At 51.3% G+C, this 21264-nt stretch overlaps 1 protein-coding gene across 1 annotated transcript in view; it reads right to left on the reverse strand.

Moving 5' to 3' along the window:
• LOC309677807 (uncharacterized protein) overlaps positions 1 to 21264 on the reverse strand; it is a gene marked incomplete at its 3' end in the record, with an annotated part of 34376 nt that overhangs the window by 11945 nt on the left and 1167 nt on the right. The window contains exons 2-13 of the mRNA XM_082490704.1: positions 18572 to 18995; positions 18075 to 18172; positions 16464 to 16887; positions 15220 to 15338; positions 13114 to 13120; positions 12367 to 12461; positions 8585 to 9026; positions 7331 to 7443; positions 5721 to 6144; positions 4451 to 4578; positions 2913 to 3278; positions 37 to 460 (exon numbers count right to left, since the gene is read on the reverse strand). Of these exons, the coding sequence (XP_082346830.1) occupies positions 37 to 460; positions 2913 to 3278; positions 4451 to 4578; positions 5721 to 6144; positions 7331 to 7443; positions 8585 to 9026; positions 12367 to 12461; positions 13114 to 13120; positions 15220 to 15338; positions 16464 to 16887; positions 18075 to 18172; positions 18572 to 18955 (3024 nt within the window). The 5' untranslated portion in view covers positions 18956 to 18995. The remainder of the gene's footprint in view (positions 1 to 36; positions 461 to 2912; positions 3279 to 4450; positions 4579 to 5720; positions 6145 to 7330; positions 7444 to 8584; positions 9027 to 12366; positions 12462 to 13113; positions 13121 to 15219; positions 15339 to 16463; positions 16888 to 18074; positions 18173 to 18571; positions 18996 to 21264) is intronic.

Raw genomic sequence — 21264 nt, forward strand, 5'->3', positions numbered from 1 at the left:
CTACCTGACATCCGGGCACTGAAAAAAGCGACTTACCTGAGCCAGTTCTTGGATGCCGTTCTCCAAAGGGGCTGGAATGCCTTCGGGGAGGGATGGCAGTTGCTTCAAATCCTGCTCCAAGCCCATCCCAAGAGCATCTCTCCTATTCTCCGTATCGGGAAAGGGACCCCCTTCTGGGGAATCACCCAGGAGACGCCACAGATGCAGGTCAGTTAACGAGCCCATGGCCTCAAGTGGGTCGTTATCACTGGCCGAGTGCAAAGGATCAGCCACAGCCTCCGCCTCCCTCGGGGCTGCAGGTTCTGTCACTGACAGACTCTCCACTTTCTGCTCTTCATCTGTTTTCTTCTGCGCGTCCTTCTCCTCCTGAAAATTCTGCAGCATCTCCTTCACACTAAGAGCTCCACAGTATTTCTTCATTTTTATCTTTTTCTTCCGACTTGCATTTAACGCTGTAAAGCTGTGAACAAAGTATAAATAAGGAAAGGGAACTGAAGCGAATGCAAGATGAAGGGCAAGAGAGGGGGATACCTTCACGCCAGTTCACTTCAGCCACATGCACCAGTCCCCTGGAAACTCTCAGCCCCCCTTAACCAGTTAAACCAGGTAAAATAGCCTACGGCCTCTTAAGGTCTCAGTGTCCCGCTGCTCGTTCAGCTGGGAGAACAGACGGCTGTCCTTCCTCACTGCAGAGAGATGACGGAGCTTAAACCGCCTCCACCGACCTACGCTCTCATTTAGCTACCTGCATTATTCCAGCAAGGGAGACTGGGAAACACACAAACAGCGAGTGCAGAGGAACTGAAGCAAGACAGAGTTCGCGTGGCAGCACCTGGCTGCTTTTTGCCTATTACAACCAGGAGAGCAAATGCCTTTTCCTTGATCGCTACGAAAGAATCCTGCATGCATGGTACCAGCTCAGGCGTGCTTTGGTGTTGGTGTTACCCAAGCAGGAAAAAGGAAATCCAGAAGGACAGATACAGGAAGAAGGAAAAAACTGGAAGGAAACCATAGCAAAAGAGACACAGGCAACAGATACTGACCTGGAAACAGACCCGCCAGGCACACCAAAGCAAGGACAGCTATAAAAACAGGCTGAGCGCTCACAGAAGAATTACTTTGGGCAGGAGTACAAGCGAGTGCACAGCCAGGCCACCCATGGCCTTCTACCCTCTTCCTCCCTGCCTGCCCGACACTCATACAGTGCCGAGTTCATGCCCTTCCTGCCCGCCTTTCCTCCCCCAGACTTGTCCCAGGAGTCGTTAGCCTTCTCTTCAGCCTCTCCAATACCTCTTCCCAACGTCAGTGCCTCTACACAGCACCACAAAACACCAACATTTCAGCCAGCTCTGCCCCTTTTTGCTCCGACACTCTTGCTGTGGAGCTCTGCTCCTCCCCTCAGCCTCAGCCGCCTTTTTACCTCCCCCTTTGGAAGCAATGTGGGGTTTACCTCTTGGGGTTTATGCAGCACGCGCTCAAGCCACCCCCACTGCAACGGGTACTACTGCAGCGTCACAAATGCCACCTGTAACCCTGAAGCACGGTGTCGAGCAGCAAACGTTACCTCCCCGTCCTTACCCAGCTATCGGAAACTTGGACTTCTTTTTCTTCTTGTTAGAATCATCTTCCTTCTTCTTCTTCAGTTTTCCACCTCCATCCTCCAACTTCCGTTTCTGCAAATGGTAAAAACAAAGTCAGAATCAAAGCGTCTCCTGATCGCAGAATTGAACCTGCAGCCCCAGAGACACATTGGGCCCTCTCCCAAAAACTGCAGAACAGCTCCTTCCCCACTGCACACAGTAACCCAAACCCCACACAGCTGTCACCACAGTTCTGGCACACACCATCTCCAACAATTCACAGCACACCCAGCTTTTACACGAGAGACGGTCCCATCAATGAAGGTGAAGGGATGACAAGTGCTCCTGCTCCTTCCCCTTTCAGCCGCATCGCTTTGGCATTAGGAAAACACGGCAGAACACACACCACCGCAGAGGGCTAAGTACACGCTTTACGACTTAAATGCCAAGCTTACAAACAACACTGGTCGCAGAAACAAGACATCTCAGCACTTGGCGACAGGCTGATGGCGACAGCCCTCACACCACAGAAGCCCCACAGCGAGCCTGAAAGCACACGTCTCTGACGTGCCAGGAGAGGGATCCCTGACCAGCACCCAGTGCTCTCCCGCTTCTCCAGAGCAGCATATCCCAAAGCGCCTCACAACATTCTGCAGAAGATGGGGCAGTCCTACAGCACTCCACCTGCACGACAAGCTACCGCTGAAAAGATGAGGGATCACCCTCCTACAAAGTAATAGGTTCCACGCCCTAAACGGTACCCCAACTCTGAGATATTAAAGAGAGGTAAAGAACCCAAATGCCCAGGGATACAGCACCAGTGCGGGACATGCCAAAGAGCACCCATGCCTCAAGAAAGGCATCTTCCAGCGTATGACATGGGAAACAGTTCTGAGAAATCCTCAGGCCCCATCTACACGGCTTTTCACGCCTTCTCACAATGTACAACACATAATATTTTCCAGATGCGCCCACTTATTTCACACGCACAACACTGCACGCCACTTCACAGATGCTCTCCTGACCATCACAGCACATTACAACGATCAAGGTGGAATTCCTCCTTCAGCCTCATTAGTCCATATCTTAACTTCATTCTTCTCAAATTGACTTAGGAAATTACCTCTTGCATCACGTCCACAATTTGCCAAGAGTGGCAGAGGAGACACCATGAGAGCTCTGATACCGACTGTTACATTCAGGCGATACCAAGGCCGAGGACTTGGACACTACCTGACATCCAGGCACTCAAAAATGTGACTTACCTGAGCCAGTTTTTTGATGCGTTTCTCCAAAGGGGCTGGAATGCCTTCGGGAAGGGATGGCAGTTGCTTCAAATCCTGCTCCAAGCCCATCCCAAGAGCATCTCTCCCATTCTCTGTATCAGGAAAGGGACCCATTTCTGGGGAATCACCCAAGAGACGCCACAGATGCAGGTCAGTTAACGAGCCCATGGCCTCAAGTGGGTCGTCATCACTGGCATGGCCAAAGACTGAGAGCAAAGGATCAGCCACCGCCTCCGCCCCCCTCGGGGCTGCAGGTTCTGCCACACACAGACTCTCCAATTTTTGGTCTTCATCTTTTTTCTTCTGAGCATCCTTCTCCTCCTGAGAATTCTGCAGCATCTCCTTCACACTAAGAGCTGCACAGTATTTCTCCTTCCTCTCCTCCTCCTTAGTTGCATATAACACAATAGATCTGTAAACAGAGAAGGAAAGGGAACTGAAGCGAATGCAAGATGAAGGGCAAGAGAAGGGGATACCTTCACCCCAGTTCACTTCAGCCACATGCACCAGTCCCCTGGAAACTCTCAGCCCCCCTTAACCAGTTAAACTAGGTAAAATAGCTTACGGCCTCTTAAACTTCCGCTGCTCGTTCAGCTGGGAGAACAGACGGCTGTCCTTCCTCACTGCAGAGAGTTGACGGAGCTTAAACCGCCTCCACCGACCTACGCTCTCATTTAGCTACCTGCATTATTCCAGCAAGGGAGACTGGGAAACACACAAACAGCGAGTGCAGAGGAACTGAAGCAAGACAGAGTTCGCGTGGCAGCACCTGGCTGCTTTTTGCCTATTACAACCAGGAGAGCAAATGCCTTTTCCTTGATCACTAAGAAGGAATCCTGCATGCATGGAACCAGCTCAGGCGTGCTTTGGTGTTGGTGTTACCCAAGCAGGAAAAAGGAAATCCAGAAGGACAGATACAGGAAGAAGGAAAAAACTGGAAGGAAACCATAGCAAAAGAGACACAGGCAACAGATACTGACCTGGAAACAGACCCGCCAGGCACACCAAAGCAAGGACAGACCAAGAGCACAAGCAGACCCACAACAAGAAGAATAACCACTCAGGTTTACAGCCCAAAAAAAGAGAAGCTATAAAAACAGGCTGAGCGCTCACACAAGAATTACTTTGGGCAGGAGTACAAGCGAGTGCACAGCCAGGCCACCCATGGCCTTCTACCCTCTTCCTCCCTGCCTGCCCGACACTCATACAGCGCCGAGTTCATGCCCTTCCTGCCCGCCTTTCCTCCCCCAGACTTGTCCCAGGAGTCGTTAGCCTTCTCTTCAGCCTCTCCAATACCTCTTCCCACTGTCAGTGCCTCTACACAGCTCCACAAAACACCAACATTTCAGCCAGCTCTGCCCCTCTTCGCTCCGACACTCTTGCTGTGGAGCGCTGCTCCTCCCCTCAGCCACAGCCGCCTTTTTACCTCCCCCTTTGGAAGCAACGTGGGGTTTACCACATGGGGTTTATGCAGCACGCGCTCAAGCCACCCCCACTGCAACGGGTACTACTGCAGCGTCACAAATGCCACCTGTAACCCTGAAGCACGGTGTCGAGCAGCAAACGTTACCTCCCCGTCCTTACCCAGGTATCGGAAACTTGGACTTGTTTTCCTTGGTGTTAGAATCATCTTCCTCCTTCTTCTTCTTATTCTTATTCTTATTCTTCTTCTTCTTTTTCTGTTCTTCACCTCCATCCATTAACTTCCATGTCTGGAGAGGGTAAAATCCAAGTCAGAATCAAAGCATCTCCTGTTTGCGGAACTGAACCTGCAGCCCCAGAGACACGTTGGGCCCTCTCCCAAAAACTGCAGAACAGCTCCTTCCCCACTGCACACAGTAACCCAAACCCCACACAGCCGTCACCACAGTTCTGGCACACACCATCTCCAACAATTCACAGCACACCCAGCTTTTACACGAGAGACGGTCCCATCAATGAAGGTGAAGGGATGACAAGTGCTCCTGCTCCTTCCCCTTTCAGCCACATCGCTTCGGCATTAGGAAAACACGGCAGAACACACACCACCGCAGAGGGCTAAGTACACGCTTTACGACTTAAATGCCAAGCTTACAAACAACACTGGTCGCAGAAACAAGACATCTCAGCACTTGGCGACAGGCTGATGGTGACAGCCCTCGCACCACAGAAGCCCCACAGCCAGCCTGAAAGCGCACATCTCTGACGTGCCAGGAGAGGGATCCCTGACCAGCACCCAGTGCTCTCCCGCTTCTCCAGAGCAGCGCATCCCAAAGCGCCTCACAACATTCTGCAGAAGATGGGGCAGTCCCACAGCACTCCACCTGCACGACGAGCTACCGCTGTAAAGATGAGGGATCACCCTCCTACAATGTAGTAGGTTCCACGCCCTAAATGGTACCCCAACGCTGAGATGTTAAAGAGAGGTAAAGAACCCAAATGCCCAGGGATGCAGCTCCAGTGCGGGACACGCCAAATAGCACCCATGCCTCAAGGAAGGCAGCTGCCAGCGTATGACATGGGAAACAGTTCTAACAAATCCTCAGGCCCCATCTACATGGCTTCTCACGCCTTCTCATGTTGTACAACACGTAATGCTTTTCAGATGCCCCCACTTATTTCACACACACACAACACTGCACGCCACTTCACAGATGCTCTCCTGACCATCACAGCACATTACAATGATCAAGGTGGAATTCCTCCTTCAGCCTCATTAGTCCATATCTTAACTTCATTCTTCTCAAATTGACTTTGGAAATTACCTCTTGCATCACGTCCACACAGGTGCGATACCGACTGTTACATTCAGGCGATACCAAGGCCGAGGACTTGGACACTACCTGACATCCGGGCACTGAAAAAAGCGACTTACCTGAGCCAGTTCTTGGATGCCGTTCTCCAAAGGGGCTGGAATGCCTTCGGGGAGGGATGGCAGTTGCTTCAAATCCTGCTCCAAGCCCATCCCAAGAGCATCTCTCCTATTCTCCGTATCGGGAAAGGGACCCCCTTCTGGGGAATCACCCAGGAGACGCCACAGATGCAAGTCAGTTAACGAGCCCATGGCCTCAAGTGGGTCGTTATCACTGGCCGAGTGCAAAGGATCAGCCACAGCCTCCGCCTCCCTCGGGGCTGCAGGTTCTGTCACTGACAGACTCTCCACTTTCTGCTCTTCATCTGTTTTCTTCTGCGCGTCCTTCTCCTCCTGAAAATTCTGCAGCATCTCCTTCACACTAAGAGCTCCACAGTATTTCTTCATTTTTATCTTTTTCTTCCGACTTGCATTTAACGCTGTAAAGCTGTGAACAAAGTATAAATAAGGAAAGGGAACTGAAGCGAATGCAAGATGAAGGGCAAGAGAGGGGGATACCTTCACGCCAGTTCACTTCAGCCACATGCACCAGTCCCCTGGAAACTCTCAGCCCCCCTTAACCAGTTAAACCAGGTAAAATAGCCTACGGCCTCTTAAGGTCTCAGTGTCCCGCTGCTCGTTCAGCTGGGAGAACAGACGGCTGTCCTTCCTCACTGCAGAGAGATGACGGAGCTTAAACCGCCTCCACCGACCTACGCTCTCATTTAGCTACCTGCATTATTCCAGCAAGGGAGACTGGGAAACACACAAACAGCGAGTGCAGAGGAACTGAAGCAAGACAGAGTTCGCGTGGCAGCACCTGGCTGCTTTTTGCCTATTACAACCAGGAGAGCAAATGCCTTTTCCTTGATTGCTACGAAAGAATCCTGCATGCATGGTACCAGCTCAGGCATGCTTTGGTGTTGGTGTTACCCAAGCAGGAAAAAGGAAATCCAGAAGGACAGATACAGGAAGAAGGAAAAAACTGGAAGGAAACCATAGCAAAAGAGACACAGGCAACAGATACTGACCTGGAAACAGACCCGCCAGGCACACCAAAGCAAGGACAGACCAAGAGCACAAGCAGACCCACAACAGGAAGAATAACCACTCGGGTTTACAGCCCAAAAAATGAGAAGCTATAAAAACAGGCTGAGTGCTCACACAAGAATTACTTTGGGCAGGAGTACAAGCGAGTGCACAGCCAGGCCACCCATGGCCTTCTACCCTCTTCCTCCCTGCCTGCCCGACACTCATACAGCGCCGAGTTCATGCCCTTCCTGCCCGCCTTTCCTCCCCCAGACTTGTCCCAGGAGTCGTTAGCCTTCTCTTCAGCCTCTCCAATACCTCTTCCCAACGTCAGTGCCTCTACACAGCTCCACAAAACACCAACATTTCAGCCAGCTCTGCCCCTTTTTGCTCTGACACTCTTGCTGTGGAGCTCTGCTCCTCCCCTCAGCCTCAGCCGCCTTTTTACCTCCCCTTTGGAAGCAACGCGGGGTTTACCTCTTGGGGTTTATGCAGCACGCGCTCAAGCCACCCCCACTACAACGGGTACTACTGCAGCGTAACAAATGCCACCTGTAACCCTGAAGCACGGTGTCGAGCAGCAAGCGTTACCTCCCCGTCCTTACCCACGTATTGGAAACTTGGACTTGTTTTCCTTGGTGTTAGAATCATCTTCCTCCTCCTTCTTCTTCTTCTTCTTCTTTTTCTGTTCTTCACCTCCATCCATTAACTTCCATGTCTGGAGAGGGTAAAATCCAAGTCAGAATCAAAGCGTCTCCTGATCGCAGAATTGAACCTGCAGCCCCAGAGACACATTGGGCCCTCTCCCAACAACTGCAGAACAGCTCCTTCCCCACTGCACACAGTAACCCAAACCCCACACAGCCGTCACCACAGTTCTGGCACACACCATCTCCAACAATTCACAGCACACCCAGCTTTTACATGAGAGACGGTCCCATCAATGAAGGTGAAGGGATGACAAGTGCTCCTGTCCTTCCCCTTTCAGCCTCATCGCTTCGGCATTAGGAAAACACGGCAGAACACACACCACCGCAGAGGGCTAAGTACACGCTTTACGACTTAAATGCCAAGTTTACAAAAAACACTGGTTGCAGAAACAAGACATCTCAGCACTTGGCGACAGGCTGATGGCGACAGCCCTCACACCACAGAAGCCCCACAGCGAGCCTGAAAGCGCACATGTCTGACGTGCCAGGAGAGGGATCCCTGACCAGCACCCAGTGCTCTCCCGCTTCTCCAGAGCAGCGCGTCCCAAAGCGCCTCACAACATTCTGCAGAAGATGGGGCACATCTCCACAGCACTCCACCTGCACGACGAGCTACTGCTGAAAAGATGAGGGATCACCCTCCTACAAAGTAATAGGTTCCATGCCCTAAATGGTACCCCAACGCTGAGATGTTAAAGAGAGGTAAAGAACCCAAATGCCCAGGGATGCAGCTCCAGTGCGGGACACGCCAAATAGCACCCATGCCTCAAGGAAGGCAGCTGCCAGCGTATGACATGGGAAACAGTTCTGACAAATCCTCAGGCTCCATCTACAGGGCTTTTCACGCCTTCTCACAATGTACAACACGTAATGCTTTTCAGATGCGCCCACTTATTTCACACACACAACACTGCACGCCACTTCACAGATGCTCTCCTGACCATCACAGCACATTACAACGATCAAGGTGGAATTCCTCCTTCAGCCTCATTAGTCCATATCTTAACATCATTCTTCTCAAATTGACTTTGGAAATTACCTCTTGCATCACGTCCACACAGGTGCGATACCGACTGTTACATTCAGGCGATACTAAGGCCGAGGACTTGGACACTACCTGACATCCGGGCACTCAAAAAAGCGACTTACCTGAGCCAGTTCTTGGATGCCGTTCTCCAAAGGGGCTGGAATGCCTTCAGGGAGGGATAGTGGTTGCTTCAAATCCTCCTCCAAGCTCATCCTCCCAAAAGCATCACTCAATTCGTCCACATCAGGAAAGGGACCCGCTTCTGGGGATTCACCCAGCAGACGCCCCTGTTCCAGGTCAGTTAAAGAGCCCATGGCTGTCACTGCCTGAAGTGGGTCGTTATCACTGGCATGGCCAAAGACCGAGAGCAAAGGCTCAGCGACCGCCTCCGCCTCCCTCGGGGCTGCAGGTTCTGTCACTGACAGACTCTCCACTTTCTGCTCTTCATCTTTTTTCTTCTGCGCATCCTTCTCCTTCTGAAACTTCTTCAGCATCTCCTTCACACTAAGAGCTCCACAGTATTTCTTCTTCTTCTTCTCCTTACTTGCATTTAACGCCGTAAAGCTGTGAACAAAGTATAAATAAGGAAAGGGAACTGAAGCAAATGCAAGATGAAGGGCAAGAGAGGGGGATACCTTCACCCCAGTTCACTTCAGCCACATGCACCAGTCCCCTGGAAACTCTCAGCCCCTCTTAACCAGTTAAACCAGGTAAAATAGCCTACGGCCTCTTAAACTTCCGCTGCTCGTTCAGCTGGGAGAACAGATGGCTGTCCTTCCTCACTGCAGAGAGACGACGGAGCTTAAACCGCCTCCACCGACCTACGCTCTCATTTAGCTACCTGCATTATTCCAGCAAGGGAGACTGGCAAACACACAAACAGCGAGTGCAGAGGAACTGAAGCAAGACAGAGTTCGCGTGGCAGCACCTGGCTGCTTTTTGCCTATTACAACCAGGAGAGCAAATGCCTTTTCACACAGTATCACAGTATGCTAGGGATTGGAAGGGACCTCAAAAGATCATCTAGTCCAATCCCCCTGTCGGAGCAGGAACACCTAGATGAGGTTGCACAGGAAGGCGTCCAGGTGAGTCTTGAAAGTCTCCAGAGAAGGAGACTCCACAACCTCCCTGGGCAGCCTGTTCCAGTGCTCTGTCACCCTCACTGAGAAGAAGTTTCTTCTCAAATTTAAGTGGAACCTCTTGTGTTCCAGCTTGAATCCATTACCCCTTGTCCTATCATTGGTTGCTACTGAGAAGAGCCTGGCTCCATCCTCATGACATTCCTCCTTTATATATTTAGAAACGCTAATAAGATCACCCCTCAGTCTCCTCTTCTCCAAACTCAAGAGACCCAGCTCCCTCAGTCTTTCCTCATAAGGGAGATGCTCTACTCCCTGAATCATCTTAGTTGCCCTACGCTGGACTCTCTCCAGCAGCTCTCTGTCCTTCTTGAACTGAGGGGCCCAGAACTGGACACAATATTCCACATGCGGTCTCACCAGGGCAGAGTAGAGGGGAAGGAGGACCTCTCGCGATCTGCTAACCACCCCCCTTCTAATACAGCCCAGGATGCCATTGGCCTTCTTGGCCACAAGGGCACAGTGCTGGCTCATGGTCATCCTGCTGTCCACCAGGACCCCCAGGTCCCTTTCCTCTACACTGCTCTCTAACAGGTAGCTCCCCATCCTATACTGGAACCTGGGGTTGTTTCTGCCCAGATGTAGGACCCTACACTTTCCCTTGTTGTATTTCATTTATTCCCTGCCCAAATCTCCAGCCTGTCCAAGTCTCTCTGGATGGCAGCACAGCCCTCTGGCGTGTCAGCCACTCCTCCTAGCTTAGTGTCATCAGCAAACTTGCTGATAGTACACTCGATTCCCTCATCTAAATCATTGATGAATATATTGAATAATATGGGCCCCAGTACCGACCCTTGAGGCACTCCACTGCTTACCGGCCTCCAACTGGACTCTGCCCCATTGACTACGACTCTCTGGCTTCTCTCCTTCAGCCAGTTCGCAGTCCACCTAACTATCCGATCATCCAGTCCACACTTCCTCAGTTTAGCCATGAGGATGCTGTGGGAGACCGTGTCAAATGCTTTACTGAAGTCAAGGTAGACCACATCTACCGCTCTGCCATCATCCATCCACCTCGTTACTTCCTCATAAAAGGCTATGAGGTTGGTCAAGCATGACTTCCCCTTGGAAAAGCCATGCTGACTGCCCCTAATAACCCTCTTATCCTTGATATGCCTTGAGAGGGCACCAAGGATAAGCTGTTCCATCAGTTTCCCAGGGATGGAGGTGAGGCTGACCGGTCTATAGTTACCCGGGTCCTCCTTCTTGCCCTTTTTGAAGACTGGAGTGACATTTGCTTTCCTCCAGTCCTCAGGCACCTCGCCCGTTTCCCAAGGCTTGGTAAAGATGGTGGAGAGTGGTCCAGCAATGACTTCAGACAGCTCCTTCAGCACCCGCAGGTGCATCCCATCTGGACCCATGGATTTATGGATGTCCAGGTTGCTTAACTGGTCTTTGACCCAGTCCTCATCGACTAAGGCAAACTCATCCATTGACTTGATTTCATCTTCATCTGGGGTCTCAGCGGAACAGGACTCCTCAGGACAGCCCCCGACAGAGTAGACAGAGACAAAGAAGGCATTCAGTAGTTCTGCCTTCTCCGTATCTTCTGTCACCAGGGCACCCACCCCATTCAGTAGTGGGCCTACATTGCCTCGGGTGTTAGTTTTATCTGCCATGTATTTGAAAAAGCTCTTCCTGTTGTCCTTGACCCCTCTTGCCAGGTTTAACTCTAAGGAGGCCTTAGCTTTCCTAGTTGCCTCTCTACATCCCCTGACAGCAGCCCTGTACTCTTCCCAAGTGGTCAGCCCCTCCTTCCATGACCGATAAACTCTCTTCTTCCACTTGAGCTTGCCAAGCAGTTCCCTGTTTAGCCACACAGGTCTCCTGGCTCCCTTCCTTGACTTCCTACGTGTCGGGATGCTCTGATCTTGAGCTTGGTAGAAGCAGTCCCTGAATGCTGACCAGCTATCCTGGGCACCTTTACCTTCAAACAGCTTTCTCCACGGGATTTCCCCTAGTGATTGTTTGAAAAGGCCAAAGTTTGCCCTGCTGAAGTCCAGGGTTCCTTGATCACTAAGAAGGAATCCTGCATGCATGGAACCAGCTCAGGCGTGCTTTGGTGTTGGTGTTACCCAAGCAGGAAAAAGGAAATCCAGAAGGACAGATACAGGAAGAAGGAAAAAACTGGAAGGAAACCATAGCAAAAGAGACACAGGCAACAGATACTGACCCGCCAGGCACACCAAAGCAAGGACAGACCAAGAGCACAAGCAGACCCACAACAGGAAGAATAACCACTCGGGTTTACAGCCCAAAAAAAGAGAAGCTATAAAAACAGGCTGAGCGCTCACACAAGAATTACTTTGGGCAGGAGTACAAGCGAGTGCACAGCCAGGCCACCCATGGCCTTCTACCCTCTTCCTCCCTGCCTGCCCGACACTCATACAGCGCCGAGTTCATGCCCTTCCTGCCCGCCTTTCCTCCCCCAGACTTGTCCCAGGAGTCGTTAGCCTTCTCTTCAGCCTCTCCAATACCTCTTCCCACTGTCAGTGCCTCTACACAGCTCCACAAAACACCAACATTTCAGCCAGCTCTGCCCCTCTTCGCTCCGACACTCTTGCTGTGGAGCGCTGCTCCTCCCCTCAGCCTCAGCCGCCTTTTTACCTCCCCCTTTGGAAGCAACGTGGGGTTTACCACATGGGGTTTATGCAGCACGCGCTCAAGCCACCCCTACTGCAACGGGTACTACTGCAGCGTCACAAATGCCACCTGTAACCCTGAAGCACGGTGTCGAGCAGCAAACGTTACCTCCCCGTCCTTACCCACGTATCGGAAACTTGGACTTCTTTTTCTTCTTGTTAGAATCATCTTCCTTCTTCTTCTTCAGTTTTCCACCTCCATCCTCCAACTTCCGTTTCTGCAAATGGTAAAAACAAAGTCAGAATCAAAGCGTCTCCTGATCGCAGAATTGAACCTGCAGCCCCAGAGACACTTTGGGCCCTCTCCCAAAAACTGCAGAACAGCTCCTTCCCCACTGCACACAGTAACCCAAACCCCACACAGCTGTCACCACAGTTCTGGCACACACCATCTCCAACAATTCACAGCACACCCAGCTTTTACACGAGAGACGGTCCCATCAATGAAGGTGAAGGGATGACAAGTGCTCCTGTCCTTCCCCTTTCAGCCGCATCGCTTTGGCATTAGGAAAACACGGCAGAATACACACCACCGCAGAGGGCTAAGTACACGCTTTACGACTTAAATGCCAAGCTTACAAACAACACTGGTCGCAGAAACAAGACATCTCAGCACTTGGCGACAGCCCTCACAACACAGAAGCCCCACAGCGAGCCTGAAAGCACACGTCTCTGACGTGCCAGGAGAGGGATCCCTGACCAGCACCCAGTGCTCTCCCGCTTCTCCAGATCAGCATATCCCAAAGCGCCTCACAACATTCTGCAGAAGATGGGGCAGTCCTACAGCACTCCACCTGCACGACGAGCTACCGCTGAAAAGATGAGGGATCACCCTCCTACCAAGTAATAGGTTCCATGCCTAAACGGTACCCCAACTCTGAGATATTAAAGAGAGGTAAAGAACCCAAATGCCCAGGGATACAGCTCCAGTGCGGGACACGCCAAATAGCACCCATGCCTCAAGAAAGGCATCTTCCAGCGTATGACAGGGGAAACAGTTCTGACAAATCCTCAGGCCCCATCTACATGGCTTTTCACGCCTTCTCACAATGTACAACACGTAATATTTTCCAGATGCGCCCACTTATTTCACACACACAACACTGCACGCCACTTCACAGATGCTCTCCTGACCATCACAGCACATTACAACGATCAAGGTGGAATTCCTCCTTCAGCCTCATTAGTCCATATCTTAACTTCATTCTTCTCAAATTGACTTAGGAAATTACCTCTTGCATCACGTCCACAATTTGCCAAGAGTGGCAGAGGAGACACCATGAGAGCTCTGATACCGACTGTTACATTCAGGCGATACCAAGGCCGAGGACTTGGACACTACCTGACATCCAGGCACTCAAAAATGTGACTTACCTGAGCCAGTTTTTTGATGTGTTTCTCCAAAGGGGCTGGAATGCCTTCGGGGAGGGATGGCAGTTGCTTCAAATCCTGCTCCAAGCCCATCCCAAGAGCATCTCTCCCATTCTCCGTATCGGGAAAGGGACCCCCTTCTGGGGAATCACCCAGGAGACGCCACAGATGCAAGTCAGTTAACGAGCCAATGGCCTCAAGTGGGTCGTTATCACTGGCCGAGTGCAAAGGATCAGCCACCGCCTCCGCCTCCCTCGCGGCTGCAGGTTCTGTCACTGACAGACTCTCCACTTTCTGCTCTTCATCCATTTTCTTCTGAGCATCCTTCTCCTCCTGAAAATTCTGCAGCATCTCCTTCACACTAAGAGCTCCACAGTATTTCTCCTTCCTCTCCTCCTCCTTAGTTGCATATAACACAATAGATCTGTAAACAGAGAAGGAAAGGGAACTGAAGCGAATGCAAGATGAAGGGCAAGAGAGGGGGATACCTTCACCCCAGTTCACTTCAGCCACATGCACCAGTTCCCTGGAAACTCTCTAGCCCCCCTTAACCAGTTAAACCAGGTAAAATAGCCTACGGCCTCTTAAGGTCTCAGTGTCCCGCTGCTTGTTCAGCTGGGAGAACAGACGGCTGTCCTTCCTCACTGCAGAGAGATGACGGAGCTTAAACCGCCTCCACCGACCTACGCTCTCATTTAGCTACCTGCATTATTCCAGCAAGGGAGACTGGGAAACACACAAACAGCGAGTGCAGAGGAACTGAAGCAAGACAGAGTTCGCGTGGCAGCACCCGGCTGCTTTTTGCCTATTACAACCAGGAGAGCAAATGCCTTTTCCTTGATCACTAAGAAGGAATCCTGCATGCATGGAACCAGCTCAGGCGTGCTTTGGTGTTGGTGTTACCCAAGCAGGAAAAAGGAAATCCAGAAGGACAGATACAGGAAGAAGGAAAAAACTGGAAGGAAACCATAGCAAAAGAGACACAGGCAACAGATACTGACCTGGAAACAGACCCGCCAGGCACACCAAAGCAAGGACAGACCAAGAGCACAAGCAGACCCACAACAAGAAGAATAACCACTCAGGTTTACAGCCCAAAAAAAGAGAAGCTATAAAAACAGGCTGAGTGCTCACACAAGAATTACTTTGGGCAGGAGTACAAGCGAGTGCACAGCCAGGCCACCCATGGCCTTCTACCCTCTTCCTCCCTGCCTGCCCGACACTCATACAGCGCCGAGTTCATGCCCTTCCTGCCCGCCTTTCCTCCCCCAGACTTGTCCCAGGAGTCGTTAGCCTTCTCTTCAGCCTCTCCAATACCTCTTCCCAACGTCAGTGCCTCTACACAGCTCCACAAAACACCAACATTTCAGCCAGCTCTGCCCCTTTTTGCTCCGACACTCTTGCTGTGGAGCTCTGCTCCTCCCCTCAGCCTCAGCCACCTTTTTACCTCCCCCTTTGGAAGCAACGTGGGGTTTACCTCTTGGGGTTTATGCAGCACGCGCTCAAGCCACCCCCACTGCAACGGGTACTACTGCAGCATCACAAATGCCACCTGTAACCCTGAAGCACGGTGTTGAGCAGCAAGCGTAACCTCCCCGTCCTTACCCACGTATTGGAAACTTGGACTTGTTTTCCTTGTTGTTAGAATCATCTTCCTCCTTCTTCTTCTTCTTCTTATTCTTCTTCTTTTTCTGTTCTTCACCTCCATCCATTAACTTCCATGTCTGGAGAGGGTAAAATCCAAGTCAGAATCAAAGCATCTCCTGTTTGTGGAATTTCACCTGCAGCCCCAGAGACACTTTGGGCCTTCTCCCAAAAACTGCAGAACAGCTCCTTCCCCACTGCACACAGTAACCCAAACCCCACACAGCCGTCACCACAGTTCTGGCACACACCATCTCCAACAATTCACAGCACACCCAGCTTTTACACGAGAGACGGTCCCATCAATGAAGGTGAAGGGATGACAAGTGCTCCTGTCCTTCCCCTTTCAGCCGCATCGCTTCGGCATTAGGAAAACACGGCAGAACACACACCACCGCAGAGGGCTAAGTACACGCTTTACGACTTAAATGCCAAGCTTACAAACAACACTGGTCGCAGAAACAAGACATCTCAGCACTTGGCGACAGCCCTCACAACACAGAAGCCCCACAGCGAGCCTGAAAGCACGCGTCTCTGACGTGCCAGGAGACGGATCCCAGACCAGCACCCAGTGCTCTCCCGCTTCTCCAGAGCAGCACATCCCAAAGCGCCTCACAACATTCTGCAGAAGATGGGGCAGTCCTACAGCACTCCACCTGCACGACGAGCTACTGCTGAAAAGACAGGGGATCACCCTCCTACAAAGTAATAGGTTCCACGCCCTAAATGGTACCCCAACTCTGAGATGTTAAAGAGAGGTAAAGAACCCAAATGCCCAGGGATGCAGCTCCAGTGCGGGACACGCCAAATAGCACCCATGCCTCAAGGAAGGCATCTGCCAGTGTATGACATGGGAAACAGTTCTGACAAATCCTCACGCCCCATCTACACGGCTTCTCACGCCTTCTCATGTTGTACAACACGTAATGCTTTCCAGATGCACCCACTTATTTCACACACACAACACTGCACGCCACTTCACAGATGTTCTCCTGACCATCACAGCACATTACAACGATCAAGGTGGAATTCCTCCTTCAGCCTCATTAGTCCATATCTTAACATCATTCTTCTCAAATTGACTTTGGAAATTGCCTCTTGCATCACGTCCACACAGGTGCGATACCGACTGTTACATTCAGGCGATACCAAGGCCAAGGACTTGGACACTACCTGACATCCAGGCACTCAAAAAAGCGACTTACCTGAGCCAATTCTTGGATGCCGTTCTCCAATGGGGCTGGAATGCCTTCGGGGAGGGATGGCAGTTGCTTCAAATCCTGCTCCAAGCCCATCCCAAGAGCATCTCTCCCATTCTCCGTATCGGGAAAGGGACCCCCTTCTGAGGATTCACCCAGGAGACGCCACAGATGCAGGTCAGTTAACGAGCCCATGGCCTCAAGTGGGTCGTTATCACTGGCCGAGTGCAAAGGATCAGCCACCGCCTCCGCCTCCCTCGCGGCTGCAGGTTCTGTCACTGACAGACAATCGACTTTCTGCTCTTCATCTGTTTTCTTCTGCGCATCCTTCTCCTCCTGAAAATTCTGCAGCATCTCCTTCACACTAAGAGCTCCACAGTATTTCTTCATTTTTATCTTTTTCTTCCGACTTGCATTTAACGCTGTAAAGCTGTGAACAAAGTATAAATAAGGAAAGGGAACTGAAGCGAATGCAAGATGAAGGGCAAGAGAGGGGGATACCTTCACCCCAGTTCTCTTCAGCCACATGCACCAGTCCCCTGGAAACTCTCAGCCCCCCTTAACCAGTTAAACCAGGTAAAATAGCCTACGGCCTCTTAAGGTCTCAGTGTCCCGCTGCTCATTCAGCTGGGAGAACAGACGGCTGTCCTTCCTCACTGCAGAGAGTTGACGGAGCTTAAACCGCCTCCACCGACCTACGCTCCCATTTAGCTGCCTGCATTATTCCAGCAAGGGAGACTGGGAAACACACAAACAGCGAGTGCAGAGGAACTGAAGCAAGACAGAGTTCGCGTGGCAGCACCTGGCTGCTTTTTGCCTATTACAACCAGGAGAGCAAATGCCTTTTCCTTGATCACTAAGAAGGAATCCTGCATGCATGGAACCAGCTCAGGCGTGCTTTGGTGTTGGTGTTACCCAAGCAGGAAAAAGGAAATCCAGAAGGACAGATACAGGAAGAAGGAAAAAACTGGAAGGAAACCATAGCAAAAGAGACACAGGCAACAGATACTGACCTGGAAACAGACCCGCCAGGCACACCAAAGCAAGGACAGACCAAGAGCACAAGCAGACCCACAACAGGAAGAATAACCACTCAGGTTTACAGCCCAAAAGGAGAGAAGCTATAAAAACAGGCTGAGCGCTCACACAAGAATTACTTTGGGCCGGAGTACAAGCGAGTGCACAGCCAGGCCACCCATGGCCTTCTACCCTCTTCCTCCCTGCCTGCCCGACACTCATACAGCGCCGAGTTCATGCCCTTCTTGCCCGCCTTTCCTCCCCCAGACTTGTCCCAGGAGTCGTTAGCCTTCTCTTCAGCCTCTCCAATACCTCTTCCCAACGTCAGTGCCTCTACACAGCTCCACAAAACGCCAACATTTCAGCCAGCTCTGCCCCTCTTTGCTCCGACACTCTTGCTGTGGAGCTCTGCTCCTCCCCTCAGCCTCAGCCACCTTTTAACCTCCCCCTTTGGAAGCAACGTGGGGTTTACCTCTTGGGGTTTATGCAGCACGCGCTCAAGCCACCCCCACTGCAAAGGGTACTACTGCAGCGTCACAAATGCCACCTGTAACCCTGAAGCACGGTGTCGAGCAGCAAGCGTTACCTCCCCGTCCTTACCCAGCTATCGGAAACTTGGACTTCTTTTTCTTCTTGTTAGAATTATCTTTCTCCTTCTTCTTCTTCAGTTTTTCACCTCCATCCCCCAACTTCCGCTTCTGCAAATGGTAAAACCAAAGTCAGAATCAAAGCGTCTCCTGATCGCAGAATTGAACCTGCAGCCCCAGAGACACTTTGGGCCTTCTCCCAAAAACTGCAGAACAGCTCCTTCCCCACTGCACACAACACTGCACGCCACTTGATAGATGCTCTCCTGACAATCACAGCACATTACAACGATCAAGGTGGAATTCCTCCCCCAGCCTCATTACTCCACATCTTAACTACATTCTTCTCAAATTGACTTAGGAAATTACCTCTTGCATCACGTCCACAATTTGCCAAGTGAGGCAGAGGAGACACCATGGGAGCTGTGATACCGACTGTTACATTCAGGCGATACCAAGGCTGAGGACTTGGACACTACCAGCATCCGGGCACTCAAAAATGTGACTTACCTGAGCCAGTTTTTTGATGCGGTTCTCAAAAGGGGCTGGAATGCCTTCGGGGGGGGATGGCAGTTGCTTCAAATCCTGCTCCAAGCCCATCCCAGGAGCATCTCTCCTATTCTCCGTATCGGGAAAGGGACCCATTTCTGGGGATTCACCCAGGAGCCGCCACAGATGCAGGTCAGTTAACGAGCCCATGGCCTCAAGTGGGTCGTTATCACTGGCCGAGTGCAAAGGATCAGCCACCGCCTCCGCCTCCCTCGCGGCTGCAGGTTCTGTCACTGACAGACTCTCCACTTTCTGCTCTTCATCCATTTTCTTCTGCGCATCCTTCTCCTCCTGAAAATTCTGCAGCATCTCCTTCACACTAAGAGCTCCACAGTATTTCTTCATTTTTATCTTTTTCTTCCGACTTGCATTTAACGCTGTAAAGCTGTGAACAAAGTATAAATAAGGAAAGGGAACTGAAGCAAATGCAAGATGAAGGGCAAGAGAGGGGGATACCTTCACCCCAGTTCACTTCAGCCACATGCACCAGTCCCCTGGAAACTCTCAGCCCCTCTTAACCAGTTAAACCAGGTAAAATAGCCTACGGCCTCTTAAACTTCCGCTGCTCGTTCAGCTGGGAGAACAGATGGCTGTCCTTCCTCACTGCAGAGAGACGACGGAGCTTAAACCGCCTCCACCGACCTACGCTCTCATTTAGCTACCTGCATTATTCCAGCAAGGGAGACTGGCAAACACACAAACAGCGAGTGCAGAGGAACTGAAGCAAGACAGAGTTCGCGTGGCAGCACCTGGCTGCTTTTTGCCTATTACAACCAGGAGAGCAAATGCCTTTTCACACAGTATCACAGTATGCTAGGGATTGGAAGGGACCTCAAAAGATCATCTAGTCCAATCCCCCTGTCGGAGCAGGAACACCTAGATGAGGTTGCACAGGAAGGCGTCCAGGTGAGTCTTGAAAGTCTCCAGAGAAGGAGACTCCACAACCTCCCTGGGCAGCCTGTTCCAGTGCTCTGTCACCCTCACTGAGAAGAAGTTTCTTCTCAAATTTAAGTGGAACCTCTTGTGTTCCAGCTTGAATCCATTACCCCTTGTCCTATCATTGGTTGCTACTGAGAAGAGCCTGGCTCCATCCTCATGACATTCCTCCTTTATATATTTAGAAACGCTAATAAGATCACCCCTCAGTCTCCTCTTCTCCAAACTCAAGAGACCCAGCTCCCTCAGTCTTTCCTCTTAAGGGAGATGCTCTACTCCCTGAATCATCTTAGTTGCCCTACGCTGGACTCTCTCCAGCAGCTCTCTGTCCTTCTTGAACTGAGGGGCCCAGAACTGGACACAATATTCCACATGCGGTCTCACCAGGGCAGAGTAGAGGGGAAGGAGGACCTCTCGCGATCTGCTAACCACCCCCCTTCTAATACAGCCCAGGATGCCATTGGCCTTCTTGGCCACAAGGGCACAGTGCTGGCTCATGGTCATCCTGCTGTCCACCAGGACCCCCAGGTCCCTTTCCTCTACACTGCTCTCTAACAGGTAGCTCCCCATCCTATACTGGAACCTGGGGTTGTTTCTGCCCAGATGTAGGACCCTACACTTTCCCTTGTTGTATTTCATTAAGTTATTCCCTGCCCAAATCTCCAGCCTGTCCAAGTCTCTCTGGATGGCAGCACAGCCCTCTGGCGTGTCAGCCACTCCTCCTAGCTTAGTGTCATCAGCAAACTTGCTGATAGTACACTCGATTCCCTCATCTAAATCATTGATGAATATATTGAATAATATGGGCCCCAGTACCGACCCTTGAGGCACTCCACTGCTTACCGGCCTCCAACTGGACTCTGCCCCATTGACTACGACTCTCTGGCTTCTCTCCTTCAGCCAGTTCGCAGTCCACCTAACTATCCGATCATCCAGTCCACACTTCCTCAGTTTAGCCATGAGGATGCTGTGGGAGACCGTGTCAAATGCTTTACTGAAGTCAAGGTAGACCACATCTACCGCTCTGCCATCATCCATCCACCTCGTTACTTCCTCATAAAAGGCTATGAGGTTGGTCAAGCATGACTTCCCCTTGGAAAAGCCATGCTGACTGCCCCTAATAACCCTCTTATCCTTGATATGCCTTGAGAGGGCACCAAGGATAAGCTGTTCTATCAGTTTCCCAGGGACGGAGGTGAGGCTGACCGGTCTATAGTTACCCGGGTCCTCCTTCTTGCCCTTTTTGAAGACTGGAGTGACATTTGCTTTCCTCCAGTCCTCAGGCACCTCGCCCGTTTCCCAAGGCTTGGTAAAGATGGTGGAGAGTGGTCCAGCAATGACTTCAGACAGCTCCTTCAGCACCTGCAGGTGCATCCCATCTGGACCCATGGATTTATGGATGTCCAGGTTGCTTAACTGGTCTTTGACCCAGTCCTCATCGACTAAGGCAAACTCATCCATTGACTTGATTTCATCTTCATCTGGGGTCTCAGCGGAACAGGACTCCTCAGGACAGCCCCCGACAGAGTAGACAGAGACAAAGAAGGCATTCAGTAGTTCTGCCTTCTCCGTATCTTCTGTCACCAGGGCACCCACCCCATTCAGTAGTGGGCCTACATTGCCTCGGGTGTTAGTTTTATCTGCCATGTATTTGAAAAAGCTCTTCCTGTTGTCCTTGACCCCTCTTGCCAGGTTTAACTCTAAGGAGGCCTTAGCTT

Source organism: Vanellus vanellus, assembly GCF_965231255.1.
Source record: "Vanellus vanellus genome assembly, chromosome: 14".
Lineage (NCBI taxonomy): Eukaryota > Metazoa > Chordata > Aves > Charadriiformes > Charadriidae > Vanellus > Vanellus vanellus.